The sequence below is a fragment of the Lycium barbarum genome, chromosome 3, assembly GCF_019175385.1.
Source record: "Lycium barbarum isolate Lr01 chromosome 3, ASM1917538v2, whole genome shotgun sequence".
In the NCBI taxonomy this organism is placed as follows: Eukaryota; Viridiplantae; Streptophyta; class Magnoliopsida; order Solanales; family Solanaceae; genus Lycium; species Lycium barbarum.
This window is the reverse complement of record NC_083339.1, coordinates 22,454,110-22,479,296: the sequence shown is the minus strand read 5'-3', so window position 1 is coordinate 22,479,296 and position 25,187 is coordinate 22,454,110. Positions and strand designations below refer to the sequence as shown.

At 36.6% G+C, this 25,187-nt stretch overlaps 2 protein-coding genes across 3 annotated transcripts; one reads left to right on the top strand and one right to left on the bottom strand.

Moving 5' to 3' along the window:
* The first annotated feature begins 1,574 nt into the window (after nucleotides 1–1,574).
* Nucleotides 1,575–12,858, top strand: LOC132630746 (RNA polymerase II C-terminal domain phosphatase-like 2). 2 transcript variants are annotated; one of them, XM_060346322.1, is made up of 14 exons: nucleotides 1,575–2,053; nucleotides 4,813–5,283; nucleotides 7,044–7,254; nucleotides 7,605–7,762; nucleotides 7,849–7,919; nucleotides 8,000–8,105; nucleotides 8,184–8,273; nucleotides 8,382–8,562; nucleotides 8,654–9,015; nucleotides 9,096–9,147; nucleotides 9,860–9,990; nucleotides 10,094–10,147; nucleotides 10,827–10,923; nucleotides 11,690–12,858. In XM_060346322.1, exons 1-14 carry the CDS (start codon nucleotides 1,766–1,768, stop codon nucleotides 11,881–11,883), a joined length of 2,466 nt encoding a protein of 821 aa, XP_060202305.1. In that variant the 5' UTR covers nucleotides 1,575–1,765; the 3' UTR covers nucleotides 11,884–12,858. The 2 variants fall into 2 exon arrangements, with proteins under 2 accessions (XP_060202305.1, XP_060202306.1); XM_060346323.1 differs by having other exon boundaries at nucleotides 1,576–2,053; nucleotides 8,424–8,562.
* A 7,085-nt stretch (nucleotides 12,859–19,943) lies between these two features.
* Nucleotides 19,944–23,106, bottom strand: LOC132630745 (uncharacterized). The gene is made up of 5 exons (XM_060346321.1): nucleotides 22,748–23,106; nucleotides 22,039–22,078; nucleotides 21,782–21,942; nucleotides 21,070–21,699; nucleotides 19,944–20,347 (listed from the first exon to the last, which is right to left on the bottom strand). Exons 1-5 carry the CDS (start codon nucleotides 22,964–22,966, stop codon nucleotides 20,090–20,092), a joined length of 1,308 nt encoding a protein of 435 aa, XP_060202304.1. The 5' UTR covers nucleotides 22,967–23,106; the 3' UTR covers nucleotides 19,944–20,089.
* Between the last annotated feature and the right edge of the window lie 2,081 nt (nucleotides 23,107–25,187).

The window sequence follows — 25,187 nt, the reverse complement described above, 5'->3', positions numbered from 1 at the left end:
ATCGAATCTGATTTATCAATATTTTGAATAGTTTATTTCACAGATTAGGGTAACATATAAAGTATTAACAACTAGATAAACGATGAAATTAATTAGTTGTACGTAATATAATTGGAATCTCGACAATGTTATTTGAAAAAATATCAATGCAAAGAAGGAAAGCAAAAATAAATCTAAACCTACACACACAAATATAGTCACCCTTTAATGGCTTATCTATATTAGGAGTGCAAATTACTACCCTTGAATCTTTATGAGTAACCTAACAAAAAAAATTCCTACTTACTAAATACGGAATATGGTAAAAAATGCGTCTCTACTTTAGGAAAATGGCTAAAAATATCATTCATTATAAATTTGGGTCAAAAATACCTTTCCTGTCATTAAAGTTTTCAAATATAACCCTGTCTTAATGAAAATTCCTAGCATAGCCCGATTTCATTTTTAAACCTGGCCCAACTAAATAAAAAATGCATATGGTTTACCTTCTCCAGTGCCTAGTGGCTCTAGATGTGGGACTCGGGAACAAGTTGGTCGAATATGAGTTTTTTTATGTAGTTGGGTCGGGTTTAAATGGAGCGGATTTAAAAATGAAATTGGATTATTTTGGGAAATTTGGGGATTTCCGTTAGTATAGGGGTATATTTGAAAACTTTAATGATGAGAGAGATATTTTTGATAAAAAAACGAAGAATATTTTTAGCCTTTTTCCTAAAGTAGATAGGCATTTTTGACCCTTTTCCCTAGTAAATACAACAACAACAACAACCCAGTGAAATCCCACAACGTGGGGTCTGGGGAGGGTAGAATGTACGCAGACCTTACTCCTACCAAGGTAGGATGGCTGTTTCCGAGAGACCCTCGACTCAATAAGGGAGTAATATACACGCGTCTCCAGCAACAGATCAAAATCATATTGATCTGACGGTCATTAACACTCCACATCATAACCTATACCATCTTTACCGTGTACCAGCGGGTAGGATAAGAATCCCCCTGCAACCTCACGCATCGCATGCGGTACCTCAAACCAAATAACTCATAACGAAACCCTCCGGTATTTCCGTAAAAGTTTACCAAAGCCAGACCAAATATAAACTAACCGTTTGGGTTATTTGCACTTTTGTCCCTATTTTGTATTTGTTTATAATTTTTCGAAAAAGGGTCATATTTGGCCATGTATTCTCTGGAACAAAAAATTATATTTTTTTATATGTTTATCCTCCCATACAACCTTGGATCATATTTATCCCCAAAACGTTAGTTTCTTTGTCCCCCCCTCCCTCTTTTATTTTTTAAGTGGCGCCTACATGGCGCATAAGTGGGTATTTATTTCTCACAATTTAAATTAGATCATAAATTTATATTTTTGTATTATAAAATTTTACAAGTTAAACCTCACACTCTTAAATAATTTATGTTTCGCTAGACATAAGTTCAATTTTAAAAGGCATAAATTAAGACCAACTCATTTGAAAGGGCAAAACATGAAATACCAGCCCATTTGAAGGGCAAACCGTGCAATTTCTTCCCTATTGCTTTCTATAAATACCTACACACAACCCATTCATTCGAAACCGCTTCTTATAGAGCGAGAAAAAAAAAAAAAAAAAAGCATAGCTGAGCGCGCGCTAGACTCTAGAGAGAGAAAATAGGAACACAGCAATGGAGTGAATAGACAGAGAAAAAAAAATCATTGTATCATTTCCAAAATTTTCTTGTATTTTTCGACTGAATTGTTTTTATCGAGCTGTCCACAACCTAAATGATGGGTCGTTTAGGGTTCAAATCGGTGGTGTTTCATGGTGAAACGTGTTTAGGAGAGTTAGATGCTATTCCAGTTAAGGATCAAAGCTTTCAATTTCCGAATAACGAGATACAGATCCATCATATATCTACAAATAGTGAGCGGTGTCATCCGCTATCTGTTCTTCAAACAATTTCATCACCTGTTCGTTGTAAGCTTGAACCGAATGAGTTTAAATCCTCGCCAATTGGTTCTGATCAGTCTCCGTTGATCAATTTACACGCCTCGTGCTTCTACGAACTCAAGGTTGTAGACATTAACCAGTTATATGATACTGAATTTACTTTTACTGGTGAAATTACTGCATTGATCAATTTACATGCTTCGTGCATTTATGAACTCAAGGTTGTAGACATTAACCAGTTGTATGATGCTTTACATTTACTCTATAATACTGAATTTACTTTTACTGGTGAGATTACTGCATTGATCAATTTTCGTGCTTCGTGATTTTATGAACTCAAGGTTGTAGACATTAACCAGTTGTATGTTGTTTTACATTACCAATTTACTTTTACTGGTGAGATTACTGCATTGATCAATATTCATGCCTTGTGCTTTTATGAACTCAAGGTTGTAGATATTTGCCAGTTGTATGATGCTTCTACATTTACTGTGTGGAATGCTGAATTTACTTTTACTGCAAAATTACTGCACCAGTAGTTGATGATTTTATGTTTAATGTGAAATGCCGACTCTACATTTACTGTATTTTGTGCCAATGAGACTTAATGCTTGTTGATGATTTTATATTTTTTGTGTTGTTTAGCTGGTTATGGAACTATGACCTGTTGTATGATGCTTTATATTTACTGTGAAATTACTGCACGATTTGTATGTTGTTGGTATGGAATTTTGTGCCAATGAGATATGATGCTTGTTATGTTTAATGTGAAATACTGACTCTAATTTTACTAGGAAATTACCAGAGGCTAGTTGTTGTTTAGTTGTTTACAGAATTTTGTGACAATGAGACGTAATGCTTGTTGATGATTTTATGTTCATTGTGAAATTTACTGGATGCAGTTGTTTTCTCTTAGTTGTTTACCTCTGTCTCTGTCTTCATGCCTCGTGCTTCTATGAACTCAAGGTTATAGACATTAACCAGGTTTTAATTGAATAAACGATATGACTAGTTGTATAGTGCTTTACATTTTCTGGGAAATTAGTGCACGAGTTGTGATTTGGTTGTTACGGAGTTTTGTGCCGAAGATTTTATGTTCAATGTGAATTGCTGACTATACATTTAATACGACATTAGCGGTGGCTAGTCGTTGGTTAGTTGTTTACGGAATATCGTGACAATGAGACATAATGCTTGTTGATGATTTTACATTTTATATTGAAATGCAGTTGTTTTTTTAGTTGTTTGCCTCAGTCTCCATTGATCAGTCTTCATGCCTCGTTCTTCTATGAACTCAAGGTTCTTCTATGACCAGTTGTATGATGTTTTACATCTTCTGTGAAATTAGTGTACTGAGTAGTTGTATTATGGAATTTTGTGCCAAATGCTTGTTGATGGTTTTTGTTTAATGTGAAATGCTGTCTATACATTTAATACGACACAAGCGGTGGCTAGTTGTTAATTGTTTACGGAATATCGTGACAATGAGACATAACTGCTTGTTAATGATTTTATATTTATTTTGTTGTTTAGTTGTTTACAGAACTATGACCAGTTGTATGATGCTTTTACATTTGCTGTGAAATTAATGCAGAGTTGTTATTTGGTAGTTACGGAATTTTGTGCCGAATGCTTGTTGATGATTTTATGTTCAATGTGATTTGCTGACTATGATTTGCGGCGGTTAGTTGTTGTTTAGTTATTTACGGAATATCGTGACAATGAGACATGATGCTGTTGATGATTTTATATTTATTGTGTTCTTTAGTTTTACGGAACTATGACCAGTTGTATGATGCTTTATATTACTGTCGAATGCTGAACTTACTTGTACTGCGAATTACTGCACGAGTTGTTATTTTGTTGTTACGGAATTTTGTGCCAATGAGACTTAACGCTTGTTGATGATTTTATGCTACATTTACTAGGAAATTACCAGTGGCTAGTTGTTGTTTAGTTGTTTACGGAATTTTGTGACAATGAGATATTATGCTTTTTGAGATCTTCATGCCTCTTGCTTTATGAACTCAAGGTTATAGACATTAGCCAGCTTTAATTGAATAACGAACTATTACCAGTTGTATGATGCTTTACATTTACTGTGGAATACTGAACTTACTTTTACTGCGAATTCCTGTATGAGTAGTTGTATTTTGTTAACACAGAAAATTGTGCTAATGAGACTTAATGCCTGTTGTTGATTTTATGTTTAATGTGAAGTACTGACTGTACATTTAGTGTGAAATTGCCAGAGGCTAGTTGTTGTTTAGTTGTTTACAGAATTTTGTGACAATGAGATATGATGCTTGTTGATGATTTTACATTTATTGTGAAATTTACTGGATGCTCAAATATTTGTCAGTGAGAAATGTTTGTGACATTTTATGTAGATGTGTATGCAAAGTTTCTTAGCAGTGCTGTGTTTGCAGTTATTTTGCGAAATAACTCGGAAATTTTCTGATCTGGCTATGGTTTGTTGGTTGGCGATATGTAAGGGAGTAACTGTGGCATTTTCATGTGGACGTATATGTGAAAACTTCTGTGGTATTATGATTTAATAATGAGGATGCTGGATGACTTTGGCAGCTTGGCTTATATTGCATTTTTTTTAACCGTATCTGTTGAAAATTATTGGTATTTCTCATATGAGATGTAAATAGGTTCTCTTGATATTTTTGCACTACAAAAGAAAGATATGTTCTAAAGCTATTGTGAGAAATGTGATTTTGTCTGGAGTATACATAACAACTAGGTGATAAGAGGACTGCGAAATCCTAAATTTATACATTAAGTAATGTGTAATTGATGTTTTGGGCTATAATGTATTCCATAAGAATAAGATGTCTGACACTTTTGTTGACTTTCCTTGATCTTTTTGTAGACTGCAGTAGTCTTGCTGGGGGAGGAAGAAATACATTTGGTAGCAATGCCGAGTAAGCAGAAAAAGTTCCCCTGTTTTTGGTGCTATTCAGTGCCCGTTGGTCTGTATAGTGCTTGTTTACGGATGTTGAATATGAGGTGTTTATCAATTGTTTTTGATCTGGACGAGACTTTAATTGTTGCAAATACAATGAAGTCTTTTGAGGATAGAATTGAGGCTTTGCGGGGTTGGCTTGCACGAGAGACGGATCCAATTCGGTTGTCTGGAATGTCTGCAGAGATTAAGAGGTACGTGGATGATCGTGCACTGTTGAAGCAGTACTCAGACAGTGATTCTGTTGTTGACGGTGGGAGAGTATATAAAGCTCAGCAAGAGGAGGTGCTACAATTATCTGAAGGGCCAGAGCGTGTAGTTCGGCCAGTCATAAGGTTGGTGGAAAAGAATGTGGTCCTTACACGGATTAATCCAGAGGTAATAAGATGGGGAATTTTCTTTCATTTCTCTGTTATGCCTTGCAATTATTGATTCCTATCACATGATCACATCTAAGGCATGCATATTTCTCAATTTATTCTACTTCTCGCATCATCGAGAATATCCCCCTGCTTTGCGCGTTCCCTTAGGGTGCTAGTGGAAGTTGATGAGTTGCATGTTGTGATATACTTGTAGAGTAAAGGTTTGGCTATTGACTTTTTAGTAGTAGGTAGACATCAATTTTCTTGTATTTTCATATTATTCTGTTCATTTCTTAGTATATTAGGTTTATATTATTAAAGTGTACGCAGTGCATTGAGGCAAGTTGATTGATTGAATTTTGAAGTTGAGTAGAGGATGCTCTATGGTTTCTCATACAAAATGGAGTACTATTGTGGGGAAGTAGATTGGGTTTTTAATTCAGATGATTTACGTAGCTTTGCAGTATCTGAAAGTTCTGAGCTTAAACATTTGCTGTTATCCTGTCTTTATATTTAACCTGTATCAGTATATATTGTTAGTTCAAATGATTTACGTAGCTTCATAGTATCTGAAAGTTCTGTGCTTAAACATTTCTTGTCATCCTGTCTTTATATTTAACCTGTTATCGATGTATTAGTTAACGGCCTTCAACTTTTTGGAACAACTGTGATCACTCAACAATTCTGCCTTTCTTTTCAGAAAGCTTATTTGATATCTTGTAGACAAGGTTTTGTGTATAGTTTATTGATGATCTCACCTTGAGATACTGTTTGGTCTATCCCTTGGTGGTGCCATTGATAATTAAATGAACTTCCAAGTTGTTTTAATTATTTGGATGAAGCAACATTTCTAGGCATTCTGAGACCATTTAGTGTCAAACTTAATATCCCTTCATTACTTGTTATTTGCTTTCTAAAACCTTTCTTTTGAACCTAATGTCCAGAAGTTCATGTAACTGATATGCTTTCAGTCTCAAATAGTCCTTTCTTAGAAGGACATGGTGTTCTGATTTGTTGGTCTTCAATCACATGTTTTTTTTTTCCTTTTTGGTTTTTTATTTGGCGCGTGTTTGCGTAATGGGTTTAGTTTATACTGCATTTTGCTCCAATGTTGAGGTTAGTGATGCTTCTTGTGTCCTTGTGTCAAGAGAAAGAGAGCAGAGAAGAGCAAATTGAACCATACTGTTGGCTAAGTGACTCATTTCATTTTCCCTCACTCAAAAATGTTTCTATTATATTCTATGGTGTCTGTTGGTCCCTTGTTGCAGAAGGTGTTTAATGAATTGCTATGGATTTGAGTTTCTTTTGTTCATTATATACGTGCACTTGATGCCACTGATGGTCTTTACACATGTACATCTGCTAATCCACTAGCATAGGCAAAGTTGGATATCCCTATGGCCTGATCACACTTAGAGATCTGCATCCTTACCTGTGCAAATTGCTGGAAGGAAGCGTTCGGAGGAGTGGCAAGCATCCACCTCCGGTCTTTGTTCTTTTATGGCTCTTTCATTTATTCATTATTATGTTCACATAGTTAAAAGAAAATGGTATCTGGACATTTGGCCTTCTAGCTTAAAAGAAAATGGTATCTGGACATTTGGCCTTCTAGCTTAACTGCCACTGGAATATCTAAGGTTTCCAGTGTCTACAGTTATCAGTGTAATGCTGGAATTTGAACTCGAATTCAGTTGGACATTTTGTAACACATTATGGTCGTCTTGAGATTATTTCTAGCTCTATGCATTTTCTTATCATGGGAAACCTCTTTTGCAGAATCGGGACACCAGCGTGCTAGTTAGATTACGTCCTGCTTGGGATGAGTTGAGAACTTATTTGACGGCGAAAGGTCGGAAAAGGTTCGAAGTGCATGTTTGCACCATGGCGGAGAGAGATTATGCATTGGAGATTTGGAGGCTACTCGACCCTGGGTCACACCTCATTAATGTCAAACAATTGATGGACCGTGTTGTATGTGTCAAATCAGGTTAAGACCTAGAATACTTTCCTGCCTTTTGAATCCCTAGGAAAATAATCTTTTGTTCTTCCATACACGGTAACACAACTCTTCTCTACCCTGACATGAGAAAGATCAACCTCTTCTTAGAGTGAAGAATAATGAAAGATTTGTCTTCTTGTGTTTGATTTATGTCGTTCTAAGCTCATCGGTGGTATTTTCTTTAGCTTCTAATGTTATAGTGGGAGTGATATCCAAAAGGCTACCAACTCTGCTTGCTTCTTATCAGTGGACTAATCTCCTTTCCTCTTCTTGAACTTGTTAATTATAAAACGTCTTTTCTTTAACCCATAACATCGTCTATGATATTGATCCCACAGGGGCAAAGAAGTCTTTACTTACTGTCTTCCAAAATGGCAATTGTCATCCAAAATTGGCAATGGTTATTGATGACCGATTAAAAGTGTGGGAAGATAAAGATCAACCTCGCGTTCATGTTGTCCCTGCTTTCACTCCATATTATGCTCCACAAGCAGAGGTGTGTGTTCGCTATTTCACATGATTTTAATATCATCATTTTTTCCGGTCACACCAAAACTGAATGGGAACTTCTTTATTGAGTAGATGGCCAATGCAGTTCCAGTCTTGTGTGTGGCGAGAAATGTTGCTTGTGATGTTAGAGGTCGTTTTTTCAAGTAAGTTCATTCTCAGAAGAAATATTTTAGTATGAGTCAATTAAGTAGTTTTTATCTGATCCATTTTCTTTGTCAATCAGAGAGTTTGATGAATGTCTACTCCGAAAGATCTCTGAAATCTTCTATGAAGATGAGGTTGTAAATTTACCTTCGGCACCTGATGTGAGCAACTACTTAATGTCCGAGGTATTTATCTAAAATCTCTTTAAATTTCAACTTTAAATGAATGCTGATCATGATGAGGGTTTGGTTTACTTTTCTAAGGATGCTGGTTTTGCGTCATCTGGGAATCTGAATGCTCCTATTCCTGAGGGGATGTATGGGCCTGAAGTTGCACAAAGGTTGCATCAGCAGGTGTGGTTATAACTGTCATTACTGCGTATCTTGACTTCTTATCACATGATTGACCTATAAAATAACTTGAAAGTGTAACATTCACATATCAAGTACTTGATTTTTCAGCCGGTCATTTGCTCATCTTGTCATGTAAATGTGCTAATCCAGGAAGGAAAAGTTAATATGAACTCTGCTTCTCCTTTCATGAGTAACAATCCTGATATGAAGCCGGGAAGCTCCCAGCTTACTGTTGGATTTGCTGCCAATGTACCTGTTCAACCAATGAGACCAATTCTACCTTCAGAAAGTAACCTGTCTTTACCTGCGGTTATATAATAGATTTATTAATCTTTTTGGTTTCACAACCAGTAGTTCATTTTGTTCCTGTGTGTGTTCAGAACCAAGTTTGCTGGGAGCTCCATTCAGACGAGATAACAGCTTTTCTGAAGTTGATGCTGATGGGAAGAGAAGGTATCCCATGGTGAATCCTAGCCAGGATGCGAGGTATCGTGGTTCAGGAGAACCTTCTTTATTATCTAGAGTGCCTCAGAAACCACCCATACTGCCCATACCATCACAGGGTGGATGGTTGGTGGAAGATGACCTAAATAAAGGACAGATGGGCAGTCGATCACCTGGAATTTTTCAAGAATCTGATGCATCAAGGTCTGATAAACAGAGAGGTCATCAGAATTTTCTCAGTCAAGGTGCAACAAGCATGGCATTACCAACGTATGCATCTACAGGGAAGAATGGAGAGGTACTTACTACTGCTTCCCTCTGAAATCATTACACTGGCCTTCTGCTGCCTAATTCATTTGGGTACACGACTCTTTGCAGGCAAATTCCAGGCATGAAATGCATAGACAGAATTCTTTTATTCAACAGACAGGTGAGTTTGAGTTCTACTCTTATATACCGTTTAGTGCTTGTTGTTTTTTAATTCCCTATTTGCTGTTACGAAGTTGAAATATTATGAGCAGAAGTTGGTCTTTAGGAAAGAATGCATTTATAACCATACTACACTAGTGTTTGTTTTTGGGATTATGTATTCATATCAGTGACTCTTCTGTGGAATGAATGCTGTTAATTGATGGCTGGTATTAAGTTTGACGGCAGTCTTTGCTGATACTGATGTGGCTAAGGGCTAGTTTCCAGCTTGTGATTTTAAGCCCCAACTTCAAAATTATAATAAATCCAGCTACTTGTGTGTGTATTTATCAATTATGGCAGGGGATATAGTTTATCCAAGCAAATAAAAGAAGACTGGGAATGAATACTTTTACTTGTTGATTGCCAGCACAGTTTGTGTCTTTATTGATCAAGATAGTGTTTGGAAGGAGTTCAAAAGAAGTTATTGTATAATCTTGAACTACAGAAGAAAGTACTGATTGTAGGATATGCACTTCATATATTGTCTTTAGTTTGGTATTAGAGAGAACAAGTAGGGATGGTTGGGCGGAGGTTGAGAAAGAGATTTGCTAAGATGTTTGTTGGTTAGTTGACATATAGTCGCTTTGATCTTCTCCTTTTCCTTATTGATTCCCTCTCTTTGTCAAGTTTATAACACATGCTTGCTAGGCTAATTGACTTTGCATGTACAGAGGGTAGGCTCTCACAACATCAGGCATCATTTAACAGCAGAGAATCTCAACTAGAAGCTGGGAGAATGAACTTATTACCATCTTTAGCTACTGGGGTGCTGCAAGAAATTGGACGGCGATGCAACTCAAAGGTATGTGCTACATACTTTTAAGCCAAGATGATACCCCTCTGCTCGTATTGATTTTTTCTTGGTTGTCAAAGTAATAGCTCCACCACTGTGTCTTGCTGTGTAGGTTGAATTCAGGCCTGTGGTGAGCACCAGTGAGGAATTGCAATTTTCAGTTGAGGTTAGAGCATTTTTTACAGAAGAATGTTTCACCTATCCGAAGCCATTTTACAGATTATTTAATTGCATTGTTTTTTTATAAATATGAATATAAATTTCTGCTAAGCAGCACTAGTTTCCACCACTAGTAGTAGTATTCCTCTTCTTTTATACTGATGGGGAAGTGGTGTGTTAGGTAATGACCGACATTCATGAATCTCTATATCCTTGTTAATACAGTTATGATGGTTTGCTATATCATTTAACGAATTAATTGAAACAAATTTCTTTTTAAGAAGAAAGCTATAGGTTAAACAATATGTTGTGATTTATAAGTGTTGAGTTGATGGTATACTTGAAAGTAGTGTGCTATGTTATGACTATGACTTCATGGATCTGTATTCTAGTTGAGGCAGTTAAAATTTTATTATATATGTACCTAATCCAAAAAAGAAAATAATTATTGATGTGAGACGTGCTGTGATGAATTGTGTGGATGTTTATGTCTTGATATTCGACTCTGAAAATTGCCTAGTGCTTATGAACTGTTTGTTAATGTCTCTTTGATGATGTTCGTTTTGATATGAGAATGTTGCTCCTGGCATTGTTCATATAAAAGTGCACGATCATATTGGCTTCTGAATTTACACAAACAGCATAAAGTTTTTATATTCAGAATTCTGAGATTGAGTAATCTTTAGGTCTTCTTTACCGGTGAGAGAGTTGGTGTCGGAATGGGTAAGACTAGGAAGGATGCTCAGCAACAGGCAGCTGAGAATGCACTTCGTAACTTGGCTGGTAAGGTCCTTTTGAAATGTCCCCTTAATTTCTTGGTTTAACTTGCTACAAGCATCATGAGCTAATCCTGTGATGCAAATTCATTATTCACTTTACTATTTCAAAAGAGGATTTGCGTAATGAGTAAATTCTTAAGAGCAGTGTCTCATATTAAGTAATTTCTTAAAAGACAATGTGTCGTGCCGTGTTGTTATCAAAAGCTATTTCTTCGTTGCTTAAAGCGATGAACTGATTTGAAGAGGGGGTGGGTGGGTTATCGCTTCATGGGCTTTAGAGAAGGTGATGCTTCAAACAATGGTGCATAAAGTGATTCTAACAAGAATCTATCGCTTCTTTGAGTTTTGAGGAGTTGGATTAATATTGCCTATTATTGTTACTCATTGCGGCAGAACTGTTATTGTATTTAATTCTTTGTTTTTTTTTTTTTCGATATTTAGTTCTCTGAATTTTGTGCTCTACTTCAAATAAGCGTGCACTTCACTTCAAGCCCCATGGACTTTGTCGCTGGTTGCACTTTTCGCTTTTAAAAGCACTGCGCTCACGTTTTTTAGCAGAATTATCTTTCATTTCCTCTGTTATCACTGTAACATGTTTCCGTATATCACTCTTGTCAATTCTGGTATGTTCCACCTATTTCTGAATTCAATGTTATTTTATGATAAGATCCAGGACTTGCTTTAATTTGTTTCCCTTTTAATGTTAGCTTGTCAGGATACTAGTTATTTTTTAGAGCTAATTTTGTAGACAAATATTTGCTTATATGCAGATAAATACATCTCATACATTACATCTCACCCTCGAGGAGCAGCGGATAAAGACTTTGATAAGCTTTCAGTGGAAAATGAAAATGGGTTCTTGTGGGATACTGTCAATCACGTGGATGAACGGTCGGTGGATGATAGATTACCTCAAGTAAAGGTTTCAGAGGTGGGAGTTAACGGCGATGCTACCCATGACTGATTACGTAGTTCTTTGAAAACGTGACTGGTCTTGGGCTAAGGGGCGTGCACGGAAGCAAGTTTTGGAGATGATGACGGGTTGAGATTATTCGAGATGCGCCCCTCCTTCCTTGAATTGTGTTGCACCAGAGTCGGGAGGGAAACAGGGAAATCCGGTGCTTGTTTGGCCTACTTGTTCATCTTGATATGTAGGCCATCATGCTTCTTGTTTTGGAATGGTGGTGTTTAGTTCTAATTCTACCCCTTGTGTTTTGGTTGATGGGTCCCGGTAACTCTTGTCTCTGCTCTCGGTGAAGCATTTTCACCGTTTCCTGTTCTTCCTCAGATGCACCTTGACTTAAACCTCAGGCTTTTGTTGAGATTTCTTGAGTGCTGAACTAGCATGTACAGTTCTGTTGCAACGAGTCAATGGGGTTCACCCAGGTAATCTTAGGGCCAAAATATATGATGTTTATCATGGAACTTTACAAGTTCCCGAATTCCCTAATTGCTTTAGTCTTTGCACCGGGAAGTTATCTTCGATTTGTTAAGTTGCTGAGCATGTTCTGGAATGAAGAGTTCTTATTCTTCGTTTGGTAAATACCAACTTTAGTTATCTCCTGATTGTGTTAAGGCTGTAACCGCCCTATCCGAATAATGTTCAGCCAGAGAGCTACCCGACTGATTTTATATTCGGAGGTCCTGCAGAAGTAATTTTGACTGGTATCTGCAAAGGGACAGTTTGGTAGCAGAATTGCCTTCACAACTATCAAATTGGCTTCTGGGTGGCTTCATGATTTTTCCCGCCACGTTACGGAGAAAATGAAATTGTCTTCCCTTTTAGAAAAGGGATTCATATATTTTTTATACAAGGGCTTGTTTTTTTGTGCCCTAGTTTCTACCATAGTGTTGTAACTATCTAGTTTCTTGTTTTTTTAAACTTCCCGGTAAAGATGAAATTACAGGCGGATCTCTATATTACAATCTCATTTGTCCAGACTTTCTTTTGCTTGTTATAATGGTTGATGGTTGCATGCATATAACAACATTTGACTAGAGATATTATTTGGCAAAAGTTACTAAAAAAACACATTTTTTCAATATTTTTTACGTCATGAAAGATAAGAAACTATTTAAATTTAAAGCCTCAGAAGATATTCATAAATCATCAATTAAAATTTTAAAAAGCTAATACACTACTCCCTCCGGATAAAAAAAAGAGTGCACTTCGCCTTTTTTTTTTGGATAAAAAAAAGAGTCCACTTAGCAAATCAAAAAAGAATTAATCTTATTTTTTCATATTTGTTCATATTAAGTGTTATATGATCAAATATCAATGCTTATTTAATTAGGATAGTTTAGTCAAATTATCTATTTTTGTCTAAGAGTTAGTATTTTCTTAAGGGATGTGCAAATGGTTAAGTGGACTCTTTTTTTGATTTGGAGGGAGTATTAAACAAATTCATAGTTAGTTGTAACTACAAAGATTTAAACTTCAAGAAACATTTTGAAATGACTTGAGAATTAATTTCTTTCAAGTTGATGTGTGTATAAATCCTAAATACAATGATAGTGATAGACATCTGAGAAAAACTATTATAGGGAGAATTTTATGAAGAGTGTACACCATCGCCCCAACAACACCTCCCTCCCCCCTTCCCCCCCTAACCCTCTTCCCCGCGCGCGAGATATCCGTGAGGCCTAATTCGTTATGCAAAATATTATTTTTGCTATTTTTGAGCTTATCCGATATATGTCCAAATACATACCATATTTCTAATCAGATTCATGAGGTTCAGAAGTACTCAAAATTATGCCTCTCTCCTCTGCTCTCTCAACGGTAAGATCTGATCCCTCCCTCTCCCCCCCCCACACGCCACCCCGTCCGGCGACCATACCTCATCACTGTTCAGGTGACGCCGGCGACCAGATAACGCCGACCACTTTTCCGGTCAGATTTACTTTTCTTCTCTCTTCCCTTTTCTTCTTCTCTTCTTCTTCTTCTTCTTCTTCTTCTTCTTCTTCTTCTTCTCTTCTCCTTGCCCCCCCCCCCCCCCCCCCCCCCCTTTTTTTTTATCTGCTTCTGGCGCTGCCAGAACACCGCTGCGCCATCGCCGGCGACTTTTTCCGGCACCATTTTCTGGCTAGCCCTCTCTTTCTCTTTTTTTTTTCTTGTTCTTTTTTTCTTTTTCCCCCTTCTTCTCTTCTCCCTTTCAGGTCTTTGTGAACATTATTCCGGCAGTGAACAGTAACTTGGACGTTGAACAGTGTTTTTCGGCGGCGACTAGGTTCGGTTCAACTGGAGTTGGTACCTCCGGTTGCAATATCCATTATTTGTCCATACACTTGTAGTTACATTTTGCTGACTTTAGACCTTTGAATAATTTATTAGTTCATACTCATTTTCGTGGCTTTGGTTAGTGATGGTAGACTAGGGTCATGTTCTCGTTCGGGGACGGGGGCGAGGGTTAGGAGGGGTAAGTGGGTTAAAGGAGCGTCTAGGTTGAGAGTAGGTTCTTGGAACATTGGGACGTTAACGGGGAAGTCCATAGAGCTAGTTAAGATTCTTAAGAAGAGGATGATTAATATAGCTTGTGTTCAAGAGACCAAATGGGTAGGTCCTAAAGCTAAGGAGGTAGACGGGTATAAGCTGTGGTTCTCTGGTAGGTCGAAGTATAGAAATGGGGTGGGCATTAAGTGATCAAGTGGTAGAGGTTAGGAGAGCCACTGATAGGATGATGTCGATTAAGGTGGTCGTTAAAGGGCTCACCTTGAACATTATTAGTGCATATGCGCTGCAAGCGGGCTTAGGCGAGGAGGAGAAGAGGCGTTTTTGGGAGGATTTGGACGAGTTAGTGGGAGGCATACTGCCTACTGCGAAGCTATTCGTGGGAGGTGATTTTAATGGGCACATCGGGCCTATTTCGGGAGGTTATGATGATGTGCATGGAGGCTTTGGCTTCAGGGACAAGAATGGAGAAGGAGTCTCACTTTTGGATTTTGCAAGAGCTTTTAGGTTGGTGATAGCCAATTCGAGTTTCCCAAAGAAGGAGGAGCACTTGGTAACCTTCCGTAGTTCGGTGGCTAAGACTCAAATAGACTTTTTACTCCTTAGGAAGAATGATAAAGGTCTGTGCAAAGACTGTAAGGTCATTCCGAGCGACTATCTTACAACCTAACATAAGCTCTTGGTGATGGATTTAGGGATCAAGATGACGAGGAAGAAGAGGGTCGTGGATGACCGACCTAGGATCAGATGGGGGAGTTTGACCACGACTAGTGCCCTGGAGATGGGAGAGAAATTGAAGGATATGAGGGCCTGGGATAGTAGTGGGGATGCAACCAGTATGTGGGATAGGACGGTAGTTGCATTAGGGTGGTAGCAAGGGAAGTGTTAGGGGTCTCGACAGGTAGTCGTGGTCAGCATCGAGGGGACTGGTGGTGGAATGGAGAAGTTCAAGAGAAGGTGGAAGCAAAGAAGGTAGCGTATGCGAAGTTGATAGAAAGAAAGGATGAGGTGGAGAAGTGGACGAATAGGGAACTTTATAAGATGGCGAGGAAGGAGGCGAAGTTGGCGGTTACGGCAAAAACGGCAGCTTTTGAACGCCTTTATGCTGAACTAGATGAGAAAAGAGGGGATCAGAAATTGTTCAGGCTAGCTAAGGCGAGGGAGAGAAAGGCACGTGATGCGGATCAAGTGAAGTGCATCAAGGACGAGCATGACAAAGTGTTGGTAGAGGAGACTCTCATTTGACGGAGATGGCAGTCATACTTCTACAAACTTTTGAATGAAGAAGGGGACAGAGACATTGTGTTGGGAGATTCAGAACATACAGGAAGGCGTCACGATTTTGGGTATTGCAGGAGCATTAAGGTTGAGGAGGTTAAGGGTGCTGTTCGTAGGATGCGCAGGGGAAGAGCGACCGGACCTGACGAGATTCTTGGGGAATTTTGGAAGAGCGCGGGCCCGGCAGGTTTGGAGTGGCTGACTAGGTTGTTTAATGTCATCTTTAAGACGACAATGATGCCCGAAGAATGGAGGTCGAGTGTAATGATCCCTCTATACAAGAACAAGGGAGATATCTAGAGTTGTAACAACTATAGAGATATCAAGCTGCTAAGCTATACTATGAAAGTGTGGGAAAGGGTGGTGGAGATGAGGGTGAGGATAGGCATGTCTATTTCAGAGAACCAGTTCGGATTCATGCCAGGACGCTCAACTATAAAAGCCATCCATCTTGTGAGGAGACTGGTGGAGCAGTATAGGGAGAGGAAGAGGGACTTACACATGGTATTCATCGACCTAGAAAAGGCTTACGACAAAGTTCCAAGAGAGATCCTATGGAGATGCTTGGAGGCTAAAGGTGTACCTGTGGCGTACATTAGGGTAATCAAGGACATGTATGAGGGAGCCAAAACCAGGGTAAGGACAGTAGGAGGAGACTCAGAGCACTTTCCATTTGTGATGGGGTTGCATCAAGGATCAACTCTTAGTCCGTTTTTATTTGCCTTGGTGATGGATGGATTGACGCGGCAAATTCAAGGTGAGGTGCCATGGTGTATGCTTTTCGTGGATGACATAGTCCTGGTCGACGAGACTCGTAGCGGAGTTAACGCTAAGCTGGAGGGTTGGAGACATACTCTGGAGTCTAAAGGGTTTAAGCTGAGTAGGACCAAGACAGAGTACTTAGAGTGTAAGTTCAGTGAAGCACCTCAGGAGGCTGGCTTGGAAGTGAGGCTTGGTACCCAGGCCATCCAGAAAAAAAGTAGTTTCAAGTATCTTGGGTCTATTATGCAAGACAGCGGGGAGATTGACGATGATGTCACACATCGTATTGGGGTAGGGTGGATGAAATAGAGGCTTGCTTCCGGAGTGCTATGTGACAAGAAGGTGCCACCACAACTTAAGGGCAAGTTCTACAAAGTGGTGGTTAGACCGACTATGTTGTATGGGCGGAGTGTTGACCAGTTAAGATCTCTCACGTTCAAAAGATGAAAGTTTCCGAGATGAGAATGTTGAGGTGGATGTGTGGCCACACAAGGAGTGACGGGATTAGGAATGAGGATATTCGGGACAAGGTGGGAGTGGCCTCGGTGGAAGACAAGATGCGAGAAGCGAGATTGAGATGGTTTGGACATATGAAGAGGAGAGACACAGATGCCTCAGTGCGGAGGTGTGAGAGGTTGGCCATGAATGGTTTCAGACGAGGTAGGGGTAGGCCGAAGAAGTATTGGGGAGAGGTAATTAGACACGACATGGCGCAGTTACAGCTTACCGAGGACATGACCTTAGATAGGAGGGTTTGGAGGACCCAGATTAGGGTAGAAGACTAGTAGATAGTCTCGTTATCCTTTCTTGTTAGTAGTCGCATTATCGCAGTATAATTTCTTGTGCTCTGATTTCTGCTATTATCTGTTATTTCCTGTGCTTTGATTATCCTATGTTATCTGTGTCGCTTGCGTTATTTCATTTCCATATCGCTTTGAATCTCTTAGCCTTATCTGACCTCTTTTTATGCTTTTTTTATTGAGCCGAGGGTCTTTCGGAAACAGCCGTCTTACCTTGGTAGGAGTAAGGTCTGCGTACACTCTACCCTCCCCAGACCCCACGTTGTGGGATTTTACTGGGTTGTTGTTGTTGTTGTTGTTGTTGTATTTCTATTTAGATGCATTCCTTGAAATTAAGAGCCTCATTATTCCGAATTAATTGATAGCTGTTGTCTTTCCATTATTCAGTGTCAATACTGATTTTTTCATTACTCAGATTTATTGGCGATATTTACTTTCCAAACGTTAAGAAACGTTTCAGATCTTGACCTCTAGTTATCTGCCTACATAAACAGGTTTAGGTCTCATCTCAACACAACGGAAAAAATCTTCTTCAAAGTTATTCTTTTGGATGATGTTATACGTAAACAAATGTTGTACAGGTAAAACTTAACATTAAAAATATGGTTTAAAAATTTAAATGTTATAATGGAATGCTATAAGGTGACTGTCATAGCATGATCTGTAAAATTGGTATGGAATTGTTAGTTGTTTAAATAGCACAATCAATCGAATATACTGCTGTTCCAAACTAATGCTGGGTGAGGTTATGAGATCAGCTATATGAATTCTCGTCCAGTGTCCATTCTGTCATTTAATGCTACACTTTGGGTAGATGTAACATGTGTTTAGGTGAAATGTGTAGATATGTATTTGTTATTTATACATGATTATCGATGGTAAAAATTTTAGGGGTCGTTTGGTAGTTGGTTAAATTAAGGCATCTATTAACAGTACAGGGATTAGTTATGAGAGAATCTACGTACTGTTATTTTATGGAGGGTTTAGTTATTCATGTATTAGTTATTCCATTTTTTATCCTGTATAAAATAATACATTGATTTTTTCATGACTCATTCGTGTATTAGTTATGCGAGTTTCTAATTGCAAACCAAACACTGTATTAGGTATGTTGAATTTTAAACATAACAAAAGAATGCTACCAAACATGACATTAATTATGCAGAATTTAACACATGAGTAACTTAGCTCCTAACCAGCAACTAAATGATCCCTCAGTGAATTCGGCTAGCGGTAATTTTGTGAATGCAGCCAGCAGTGAGCTTGTACCCCTATCTGGTGTGAATATGAATCACCAATGGACTTTAGTGGCGAGTACATAATCTGTTTGCATGTCTGAAGTCCTGTTGTTACTGAACACATCAGGGGCGGCTCAATACTGTTAGGGGCCTAAAGCCAAACTTTAATGAGGGGCCTTAGCTTTTTTTATCACAAAAACAAGAATAGAAAAAAGAATTCATAATTATTTTTCATTTGGAGTCTACTTTTTAAGGATCTATGTCAAATATCTCACTTACTTCCTCAAAAGCTCCTTTTTGAGATTGTACCGAAGATTCGATTTTTCCTTTTTGAGTTTTGAACAACCGGATTCATATTTTCTAGTTGACATGTTTTATATTCTAATAAATAGTTAAAGAGACAATATATATTACGTAGTAAAATATCAAAAACAAGCAAGTTTTAGATGGAAAAGAAAATGAAAAATTTGAAATAATAGAACCTGATTTAAGAAGTTGATAACTTGATTTGAGAATACTTATTTGGTGCTTCAATATACCTCTTGCAATGTTTGGTGCCTGAGAAAAACAAAAATAACAAATTAAAACACTATAGCTCTTGTCTTTCATAGCAATATATTCAAAGACTCTCTTGGAGAAACAAAGAAGAATGTGAAAGCATAGAAGGATACTAAAATTTAGAGAAAGATTAAAGTAGATTGAGCATTGTAGAGAAGTCAATCGAGGACCTTCTTTTTTGTCAATATAGTAAATATAGATTGAGTATTTATATACTATACATTAATTACTAATTTAGGGGCCACATTTTCTTTAAATTAATTAACTATTTTCTTTTAATGTAAAAAAAGTACTTAAAATACTTTATAATTTTTCAAAAATAATCTATATTGATGAAAAATGAGGCTCCCAAAAATGAGGGGTCTAAAGCCTAGATTTTAGAGGCTTCACCCAAAAGCTACCCCGGAACCCACGTATGAAGATGTGATACTCGAAAAATGAACCATCATGATACTAGTAATCATAATTATATTGCTAACACAGATTATTAATCATAATAATTATGTTATGGAGTTCTGTCAAAAGGCAAATACTCTTTGATAGTCGGCCAAACGGCAAGGGAACAGCGTGGGCGTTACGTTGGGTGGGCTGAATTCCTAGAGAGATTTCAAATAATGTGGTTACAATAACAAGAAACTATTGGGAGTTGTGAACAGATCTCTGGTTACCTATAGGAGTTGATTTAACATTTTAGATTCGTGGTAGAGTGATAATGGCGCAATTCTGGTTCTTTCTTGCACCACTATCAATGTAGGAATTGTGGGGGTCCTGGTTAGAACATATACTTGAGTACATTAGTAATACAATCAGACATGTCTATAACAATACCTTCTATAACAACATTTTACTATAACAATCGTGTTTTTTGTAGAACCGATCTTTCATGTTATGCTATATTATATGTTCTCTGTAACATCTCGTTATAGCAGCGGAAAAATATAAGAACAAACGACATTGTTATAAAGAAGTTTGACCGTATGCAGTGGAACAAAATATAGTACATAGCCTCAACCAAAGGGGAAAAGAGAGGACCATCATTCATTATTTGGTTATATACACATTCTTTACTCTATGAGCCAGTTTTCAACCTTCAAGCTTTACAAAGAAACCCAAACCCGCAAAGAACTTCTGTAGAGTTTTTTTACCCCACTGTATATCACTTTCAAAGACATTCTCTTCCATGGGTTTTCCGTTGGACCATTCTCCTCTTCCTTCAACTAATTCAGACTTTTCTATATCTTCATTCCCTCTTGTTACTTCTTGCTTCATATTAAGCATCATCATTTCTGGTGTTTCTATAGGATGTGTTAAGTCGGTCGCTGCCTCTTCTTTTGAGCTCAACTGGATATTTAAAAGTCACAGCACATCAGAATTGACAGATAAAGATTACTACAATCAAGAATTAGAACTTTAAATGAGCCACGTACTGCCTTTGAGAACTACAAAGTAGTCTCATAAAGGGCTCAACATTTTAAGAAAGATAAAAGGCCTTTGAGTGGGACATTATGGTGTTCCAAGTTTTAGTCTTTGTGTGTAAATAGTTTATTAAGCTTTTGAGTGTTTGGACACCAACTTTCTTGTGTTCTGAAAACATACAGACCTCTCTATAACAGCCATCCTCTATAACAACATTTCACTATAATGGCCAAGTTTTCTTTGGAACCGATTTTCCTTGTTATGTTATATTATATGTTTGCTTTAACAACATTTCACTATAGCAGCAAAAAAATATCCAGGCAAACGACGCCATCATAGAGAAGTTTTGACTGTACATGTCAAACTGCTTAATGTAATCAAGAAATTCGGCCAAAAGTTCACATTTTCTGTCTCCAACTTTTACTGAATACGAATTTAGAGAATTGGTAATCTTTGTTCATTCTAGGTAATTCAGCACATCAAACACAAATGACTCAAGATCAAGTGGTAAAATGTCTACATCATTGTAGTAGACTTTATTTATTATGAAGATAAAACTGAGAGGAACTACATTTGGTAAAATAACTTCTTCCTCCAAACAGGTCTTTGTCAAAGAAAGAGTCTTTTAAGAGGTGTTAAGCAGTTACCTCTGTCACATTGAACTCCTCCGATTTCGATCCAACTGAATCCTCAGCAACAACAATTTTGTCCATGTGAGCTTCATTCAACACCACATTTAACCCCTCACTATATGATCCAAGTGAGCTCTCAGCAACAACTTTGTCCGTTTGAACCTCTGAGGTCAAAACTTTGGTTAAGCCAGGAACCAAGACAGGAACTTTTTCATCCTCAACTAAGATGGACTCATTTTTTGAGCTTAGCACTTGATCGTTAAATGCCATGCCATTTTTGCCAATAGCTTTTGCTTCCATTGTTGTGTCCTCATTTAGATCAGTGTTCACATCCTCTTTTACTTCAGTAATATTTTCCGTGACTATAGCTAAAACATCATTAGTTTTTTCCTCATTTGCATCATCTTCTAGGTTTACAACTGCTGGTGGAACCAGATTCTCAGCTATTAAAGTTTCTGGACTAACACCAGGTTCCTCTTCAACAATTGTTTGCAGCTCAGCATTATCCCAATCTTCAGTAACAGTTATCGTGTTCTTCGTTTCCCATGTTTGAAGAATTCGATCAGGGCCTTCTTGCCACACGATAGTCTCGTCATCTACTTTCATAATGAACTTGTAGCTGATAGTTTTTCCACTTGGGATATCCTAAGATAGTCCATAAAATAAGAATATCGTTAAGTTAAGAAAGATTATCCATAATTACGATTGATTAGCAACATGTTCTTACCAACTCGACGTTCCAGACATGTCCTTCTGACCATTCAAGTGGCACTGCATTTGATGGATCCCATGAACCGAGCATCGGATCATCGCCTACTATGTGGAAATGCTGACCAAAGGAGCATTCCTTATTCAATTGGAATTTTACGCGAACCAGTTCGCGTTGATCTGGAACGAAAACAACAGTACAGAGTGATAACTATGTGTTATTACAATAAAAATAACTCCTACACCTAGGAAACTGTCACAGCAGGAATGACTTACTTGTATCAGTTGTCTCTGTTTCTTCACTCTGAGTATCTATCTGCATGAGTTAAAAGTTGGACATCAATTATAATGGTTAGTTTTGTTTAAGACAATAATGTTTCATCCAGTAGTGTAGAATACGTCATTTCTATATGCACAAAAGATTCACTATAATTGTGTCCTAGTCTTAGTACAGTCAAACTTCTCTATAACGGTGTCGTTTGTCTGAATATAATTTGGCTGCTATAGCAAATTGCTGTTATAGAGAACATATAATAAAACATAACATGAAAAGTCGGTTCCAATAAAACTTGTCCGTTATAATGAAATGTTTTATAGATGATGGTTGTTATAGAGAGATCTGCCCGTAGCTATTTACATTAGTGGAACAAGAAAACAGACAAGTTTATGGACAATGGTATCATGTTTTGGTAAAAAATCATCACAATCAAAATCATCCAACTTTTAACTATTTATCAATTATTCTCAGCTATAACTAACTTCACTTTGAGGTGAGCAATTTTAACTCTACATGTTCTGCATCATACTGCAAGCTAATAGCAAATATTCATATTTCAACAAAAGAAAATTAAATTAAAAAAATTAAGGGTACACTAGAAAGATGACAATTTTTTTATCTAAGTAAAACTTTTTAGTACTTATATCAATCCCAAATGAAATTGAAACTAAATAGTACTACTATACAATAAGGGAAAGTAATATACACCTGAGAGTCAGAAGTACAAGAAATAGGCTGAATTATTTTGTGGTGAACAGAAAATGAGTTGATGTGAATAATCTTGGAGTTTGAAAATCCAAGAAAACAAATTTGTGATTTTTTACTCAAACCAACAACATCAGTAGAATACAAAGATAAACCTCTGTGTTTCTCTAAAACCTTATCCAAACAAACCCCTTTTAAAGATAACCCTGTTAATGACTCCATAACTAAAATTTAAAGCTTTTACCCAACCTGGGGTTCAAGAAAAACAGAAGAAAAAAATGAGAATGATGATTATGATTTTTTCACCAGAATTACACTGTTGTGTATTGTGGAAAAAGAGTTTGGTGGCTATTAGGGAGTGGAAGTGGGGTTAATTTTATAAAAGAGTGTGGGGCTGTGGGGTCCTGTGAGAACAATACCACGGATCAAGTACCAGGTGGCTTCAATGCACAGGAATTAAATCTTTAACGTTAATTGGAATGTCAACTGAGCAGTAATAAAAATGTCTGATAAATTTCATTTACATACTCAACCTATTCGTTGTTCAATTGAGAACCTGATCAAATCATATTGTGTTCTTACGAGACAATTTCAACAAAAGATTTATAAAAGTTTTTCCTCATGTTTTTAAACTGTCAATCCGTAGATGAGTTAACGACTTAAAATATGTACCTGCTTTAATTATTCGTGTTAGTCTCAATAAGTCGTAAAACTGCAAGCTTATTTTAATTGATGCTGATATGTATAATTAAAGGAGGTTACATATTGTATGTGACTACGTAACGACCGCTTGAAAACACATATAATTGTTTTTCTTAAAAAATTATGCTGAAAATATCTAATAGAAACACTTTATGATATGTTTAGGTATTCAATTAGAACAAGTCATAGTTTAAGTGAAATCTATATCTATATATAATATAAAGTTAGACATAGATAAGGTGACGTGACACCTCTCTATGACTGCCATTTCTATTTATTTTTTTTCTCCTTTTTTGACTTTTTACATCATTTTTCTCAATTATTTTATTTTAAAAAGTCATCTTCATAACTCACGCTCCCTTCATCTACTCTTAATTAGTATTAGAATTTTGACTAATTAGTAATATTCATAATTCTCAAGTCTTTTATATTCATAACCCCCTAATTATTTAATAACCCCCTAATTATTTAATGTGCAAGTTTATAACAAAATGGGGTGTGATGAATTTGTGGCTTACGTTTTCTGAGTAGTAAATCACATAGACACTGTTTAAATAAATTATGGTTTTAATTAACTTGTAACTCTTCATTATCATTTTTTATGTGAATAGGTGTGTGACTCTTTATTTCAGTAACATATAACGTCAAACATCATTTGGACTCAGTAATTTTATAGCTTTTCACTTATTGAGGATGCCTAACAATTGTTCTTCCATTTTGATAATGGAGAAGGAGTCCGGAGCCAAAATGACTTGTTTTTGCAGCTAATAGTCCAAAATAGGCTGCCTTTTTTTATTTATTTATATCACAATGGGTATTTCGTTGGTTATCCAACGAAATACCCATAATTAGCACTGTTCATAGCCGGAATATTTAGTTGCATTTCGCTACACTTGTAGCGAAATGTAACAATTTTTTTTTTTGCATTTCGTTGGTATATCAACGAAATAGTATATATATATATATATATTTTTTTTTTTTTGTATTTCGTTTATTAAAAAACGAGATATGATTTTTTTTTTATTTCGTTCATATAAAAACGAAATTGGAAAGATTTTTTTTTTTTTTTTTTTGCATTTCGTTGGTATATCAACGAAATAGTATATATATATATATATATATATATTGTTTTTTGTATTTCGTTTATTAAAAAACGAAATATGATTTTTTTTTATTTCGTTCATATAAAAACGAAATTGGAAAATATATATAGATATATATTTTGTATTTCGTTGATATACCAACGAAATAGGAAATTATAATTTTTTTTTTTGCATTTCGTGTATTAAAAAACGAAATAGGATAATTTTTTTTTTTGTATTTTTGTATTTCGTTTATATAAAAAAACAGGAAAATAATTTTATTTTCATTTCCTTTACATAAAAATGAAATAGGAATATATATATTTTATTTCATTCATATACCAATGAAATAGGATGAATATATATATATATTTTTTTTTTTGTATTTCATTTAAATAAAAACGAAATAGGAAAATAATTTTTTTTCGTTTATATACCAACGAAATGTTTTGTTCCATTTCGCAGGTATATAACGAACCCCCCCCCCCCCCCCCCCCCCCTTTTTACCGTTTTTTTGCTCTCCATATCGCTATGGTTTTAATTTTATTTTTTTGTTCGTTTCTGTTGGTTCAATCAGTTTCAGACGAGCATTGAATAGTTGTCAAAATAATATCTTTTACATTTCGTGACTTAATTTGCGAATTTTTTTACTTTTCTCC

Excerpts from the sequence above, each read along its gene's own strand:
- LOC132630745 (XM_060346321.1), bottom strand. The coding sequence starts at position 22,966 with ATGGAGTCATTAACAGGGTTATCTTTAAAAGGGGTTTGTTTGGATAAG. Across the intron at positions 22,079-22,747 it reads CTTGTACTTCTGACTCTCAG|ATAGATACTCAGAGTGAAGA; the intron begins GTGTATATTACT and ends TAACTCATGCAG. Across the intron at positions 20,348-21,069 it reads AGGAGTTCAATGTGACAGAG|TTGAGCTCAAAAGAAGAGGC; the intron begins GTAACTGCTTAA and ends TTAAATATCCAG.
- LOC132630746 (XM_060346322.1), top strand. The coding sequence starts at position 1,766 with ATGATGGGTCGTTTAGGGTTCAAATCGGTGGTGTTTCATGGTGAAACG. Across the intron at positions 2,054-4,812 it reads CGTGCTTCTACGAACTCAAG|ACTGCAGTAGTCTTGCTGGG; the intron begins GTTGTAGACATT and ends ATCTTTTTGTAG. Across the intron at positions 9,991-10,093 it reads GACGGCGATGCAACTCAAAG|GTTGAATTCAGGCCTGTGGT; the intron begins GTATGTGCTACA and ends CTTGCTGTGTAG.